This window comes from Protomyctophum parallelum (genome assembly GCF_964188405.1).
Source record: "Protomyctophum parallelum genome assembly, chromosome: 5".
Lineage (NCBI taxonomy): Eukaryota > Metazoa > Chordata > Actinopteri > Myctophiformes > Myctophidae > Protomyctophum > Protomyctophum parallelum.
This window is the reverse complement of record NC_139702.1, coordinates 38,047,761-38,052,828: the sequence shown is the minus strand read 5'-3', so window position 1 is coordinate 38,052,828 and position 5,068 is coordinate 38,047,761. Positions and strand designations below refer to the sequence as shown.

The window sequence follows — 5,068 nt, the reverse complement described above, 5'->3', positions numbered from 1 at the left end:
TAGCTGGGAATAGGGGCTAGCTAGTGCCCCTCAAAAAGAAAGTACACATTTGTGTAAAATATTTTGATGACTGTGACTTTGAGCTCCTGGCTGTGGCTGGATGGACACGCTGACTGTCACTCACGGTGACAGTCACTCAACGCCAGCTGGACAGAGGGTCCTGGGGCGGTGGTGAGGTCCGGACAGAAGGTCCTAGGGCGGTGGTGAGGTCTGGACAGAGGGTCCTGGGATGGTGGTGAGGTCCTGACAGAGGGTCCTAGGGCGGTGGTGAGGTCTGGACAGAGGGTCCTAGGGCGGTGGTGAGGTCCTGACAGAGGGTCCTGGGGCGGTGGTGAGGTCCTGACAGAGGGTCCTGGGGCGGTGGTGAGGTCTGGCCGTTCCGTTATCACACGGGTCGTCTTGGGTGGCCGGGATCACAATTTAATGACCACCACACATGCCCCGGCCCGGCCCAGACACAAAGCCGCCACCTACAACACACACACACACACACACACACACACACACACACACACACACACACACACACACACACACACACACACACACACACACACACACACACACACACACACACACACACACACACACACACACACACACACACACACACACACACACACACACACACACACACACACACACACACACACACACACACACAGATATCAAACCGGAACGCTGATTTCTATTTTTTTGATTGGTCTTTCCTTCTTCAGCGATCCAAGTCCGGTTTCACACGTACGCATTGCCATTCACTTCTTGTATACAGGCGGACTAAAAAGCAGAATAACTCTAAATCTACGGAGCTCTCCATGGTTTTGACAAAACACGTGATGTTCGGAGGTATTTTCTGATTATCCGGTGATCTCGATTGGAACATTGGCGCTTTCTAGAGCAAGAATGGAACGATTTTAGCTTGCTAGCATTGACGCTAATTATTTAGCATCTAAGATGAAACTAATCATCTAATCATCACTAATCATCTAAGGGCGCTTTCACACCCAAAGTTCGCTTAGAAGGTCCGGATCAAGGACCAAGGACCAAATATTAGCATTTTGATTTTGGTCCGTTTGGCGTTCACACTGGACTTTGTAAAGCGTACCAAATATGTAAACAAATGACACGTGGACATGTTAAGCGAACCAAATAGTGAGGGGGAAAAGAACATGAGGGGAAATCATTGACTACAAATTTTGGGGCAACCTTCAGTCACACAGAGAGAAGAGAACAGCAACATGACAGGCAGCAACAACTTGCTATTGCATTCATTCATATTAATTATTTTATTAGCCAAATAAGAGCAACAGATGAACAGAGGAGTAGGTGTTTGAACAATAATGTGCTTGCTGACAATTCACGGAGATGTATAGCCTACAACAAGGTATCCCTGATTTCTTCCATGTACCTTAACCCGATTAGATATATATTTCTGCGCATCAAATCGGCGGGCATTTCAAGTCAGAACAGCTCCGCTGCAGCTAATTGAGTAATTGAGTTGACCTAGTTTTACGTCTTTTGCTATAGTGATCGTGATGTAATCAATGAATCATTTGGGACCACCTGTGTATAGCCTATTTAACATTAAATATTTCTCTGTCTCTCCCCCTCATGTACACACACACACACACATGAAGACTCACATGCTTTGTCATAACTTGCGTGGCGGCGGCACATGCTTAAAATAAAACAGCCTGTCGGAGTGGACCAATAGCAGCTAGCTGCAGCCTCGCCAAAAGCCAAAAACAACGAAGCCTGTTTAGCAGAAAACACCTCCCGAGGCAACAGAACAGAGACAAAAAAATATATATAGTTTGATTCACACCGTCAGCTTGTTCTTTTGTTGTTCTCACTGTCTTTGTCATTGCATCGCTTTGATTACGTTAATGGACTTCTGGTATCGTCGCATTATTATTAGTAGTCTATTTGAGAAAGCCCATCAAGTCAAGGGTTGCCTTTAGTCTTAAAGAAAGAGAATAATGACTGTGCTGGCATTATATAGCCTACTGTATAGCCTAGGCTATACAAGTCAAGCATTATAGCCTAGGCAATACTATTTTGATCAACTCACATCAATAATACCGGGTGAAAGAAATATGTCACATATTGTACAATAGCCTATGAAGTTAATATAGGCTATATTTAATGGTTTGCACTGCAATGACATGACAATGATCTGAAAAATGAATGAAAATCTATTGTGCCGTGCCGTCGCCCCGGATCGCACACAAATAAAATAAATTGCCAAGACCACTAACATTTTATTTAGGCATATCTCGCTCATTTCTTATGCGATTTTTAAAATTTAAATATCACCATAATCCTTGGGAACTCTACTTTCAATTGGTGTTGTCAGCCAAGACTGTATTGTCTTCCAATCTAACGATATAGTCACATTACGCACAGGTGCGCACAGGGGCTGCATGCGTCTTCCTGTGCTGTCATTACGAGAGCGAGAGAGAGCGAGAGAGCGAGAGAGCGAGAGAGAGAGAGCATAGTCTGATATAGGCTATATTAAAGGCCTGTAGATATAATTGCTTGCATGCGCTGAGAGAGATGCGCTCCAAATTTACCATACCGTACATACCATTCCGTGTACATCTGTACAACTTGTACATCTGTTATTTTTGCGCATGTGAACCACGCTGCCATTACATTTGCGCTGCGCAGTGCGCCTCGACATATATGCGTCTACTATTAAAATCAGACTGTCAGCTCAATAGTGATCCCCGTAAAAAAGACATGCTTTTATAACTAATTATTAATGCAGCCTCACAACTGCCGACGCCCGGCGGCTATTTTGGCTATCGTACTGTATTTGGTCCTCTATAAAGTCCGAATGCGTTCACACCAGTAACGAACCGCACCGTGGTTCGTTTGGAAGCGAACCGAGTTCGGCCTTTTTTAGCGGACCATGGTTCGTTTCTTTGATCCGCACCAGAGTTCGTATGCACGTTCACACCAACCGAACCAAAGGGGTAAGCGGACCATGGTTCGTTTAAAACGAACCAAACATGTCCGGTGTGAAAGCGCCCTAAGATGAAAGATCAAACCTGACGTGCATCACACTAAAACCAAGTAGATCCGGGTCGGTCTAGCGTTGGCTCTTGCGTCTTCCAGGTGGCAGTAAACCTGTTATCTCATTATGAGCCAAAAGGCAATAAAGTCTGTGTGCACATGAAGTTGTGAACGGAGGATTTCGGATTTTGGCTGTTTCCGACATGGTCGGTAGCAAAGTGAAATCAAGGTAAAAAAAACAAAATGTTAAACTATATATTAAGCCTAATTCATCATACCTCGTCTTAACGTCTTTGGTAACCTGGATAAGAGCACCCCTCACTTCACACGAGTGTGATTTATTTTCTTTTTACATAACATACTCGCAAAGTCACACAAAAAGCAGAAAAATGGAGATACAAGGTTTCTGCATGGCCGACAGCGGCTTGGCGTGTGGCGTATTGTTTCTGATATGACAGATGGCTCTGTGAAGCCTCCTTAAATAGCAGGCGGGACGGGACGTACAGGACCACTGTGATGGAGGAGGCCGAAATCCTGCTGAGTAGAGCCCAGCCCAGCCCTCCCTCTTTCTTCCCTCCTCCCTCCTCCCTCCCTCCCTCCACCCCTCCCCCCTCCCTCCCTCCCTCCCTGCTCCACCCCTCTCTCCTATGCTATAGTGCCGTACTGGCAGAGCAAGGACATGAGCATGCAACAAAACACACATTTACATAACAGTAAAAAACAATTCAGTACCAGCGCTGGAAGGACACGCTGTGTGTGCGTGTGTGTGTGTGTGTGTGTGTGTGTGTGTCACGGTGCGTGTCTAAAATGACATGTTTATGTTCATGACACATTATTGTGTACCGTACGAATGTACGTGGGCTCAGGCATGCATTTTTGCGAGCATGTGTACACACGGGACAATATAAAGCTAAATGCTGCAGTCACATGTACATGTATGAGCACTGTGTGATCTACACAGTATAGTGATTTGTGCATGCGTGTGTAGGTATACGCATGTACTCATGTGCGCACACCTGCGTCCACTCGTTTGTCTGCGGGTCGTAGGCTTCTACGTCGTTGAGGTAGGCCTGTCCGTCGTAACCGCCCACGGCGTAGAGACGGTCGCCGAGCAGACACACGCCCACCGCGTCCCTGCTGATGCTCATGGGAGCGACCACCGTCCACGTGTCTGTCTGAGGGTCGTACCTGCACACACGCGCATGTGCACGCATGCGCACACACACGCGCACACACACACACACACACACACACACACACACACACACACACACACACACACACACACACACACACACACACACACACACACACACACACACACACACACACACACACACACACACACACACACACACACACACACACACACAATAATTCAAAGCGAGCAGAGCAAAGCAGAAAGCCATTATTCTAAGATTAACATCAACCTGACACCTTAAGCACACACGCCAACCACAGTTCTAGCTATCGTGCAAGATCTACAATGAATTGTTATTGTGAGCAATAACGGATCCACCACATCTGCTCAGTGGGCACAGTGACAAACACACACACACACACACACACGCGCACACACACACACACACACACACACGCACACGCACACGCACACACTCACCTCTCCACACAGTCACTGAGACGTGAGGCCAGGGAGGAGGCTGGCGCATCGTGACCTCCGATGGCGTACAGAAAGCCGTTCCACGTGGCCACGCCCACTCCACCGCGCCGCTTGGCCATCGGTGCACAGCCACTCCACCTGGGATGACAGGTCAGAGGTCAAGTGACTTAGGGCCGTTCACACCGAGCACTAGAACAATTCATTATAATAATATAGTTCAGCATTGTCTATTTGTTATGTTGTGGTGTGGACTCTGTTATCCATTTGAGTTTTTTTATTTATTACTATTCCTTTATTTTGAGGAGCGGTATAGCCCCTCCAATGCATGGCTTTTTAAAATGACGTGTCTCTGACCTGTTAGTGTGGGGGTCAAAACACTGACCTGTTAGTGTGGGGGTCAAAACACTGACCTGTTAGTGTGGGGGTCAA

The 5,068-nt window shown here is 46.9% G+C and overlaps 1 protein-coding gene across 3 annotated transcripts in view; it reads right to left on the bottom strand.

Annotated features, from left to right (window-relative positions):
• Nucleotides 1-222: 222 nt before the first annotated feature.
• The window catches only part of klhl5 (kelch-like family member 5), a 73,521-nt gene continuing 68,675 nt past the window's right edge, over nt 223-5,068 (bottom strand). For 2 of the 3 annotated variants that reach the window (XM_083765501.1, XM_083765500.1), the window contains exons 11-13: nt 4,640-4,777; nt 4,035-4,206; nt 223-470 (exon numbers count right to left, since the gene is read on the bottom strand). In XM_083765501.1, coding sequence (XP_083621627.1) covers nt 414-470; nt 4,035-4,206; nt 4,640-4,777 — 367 coding nt within the window. In that variant the 3' untranslated portion in view covers nt 223-413. Of the gene's footprint in view, nt 471-4,034; nt 4,207-4,639; nt 4,778-5,068 lie in introns of those variants that run through there. The other variant, XR_014569275.1, reaches the window with a different exon arrangement.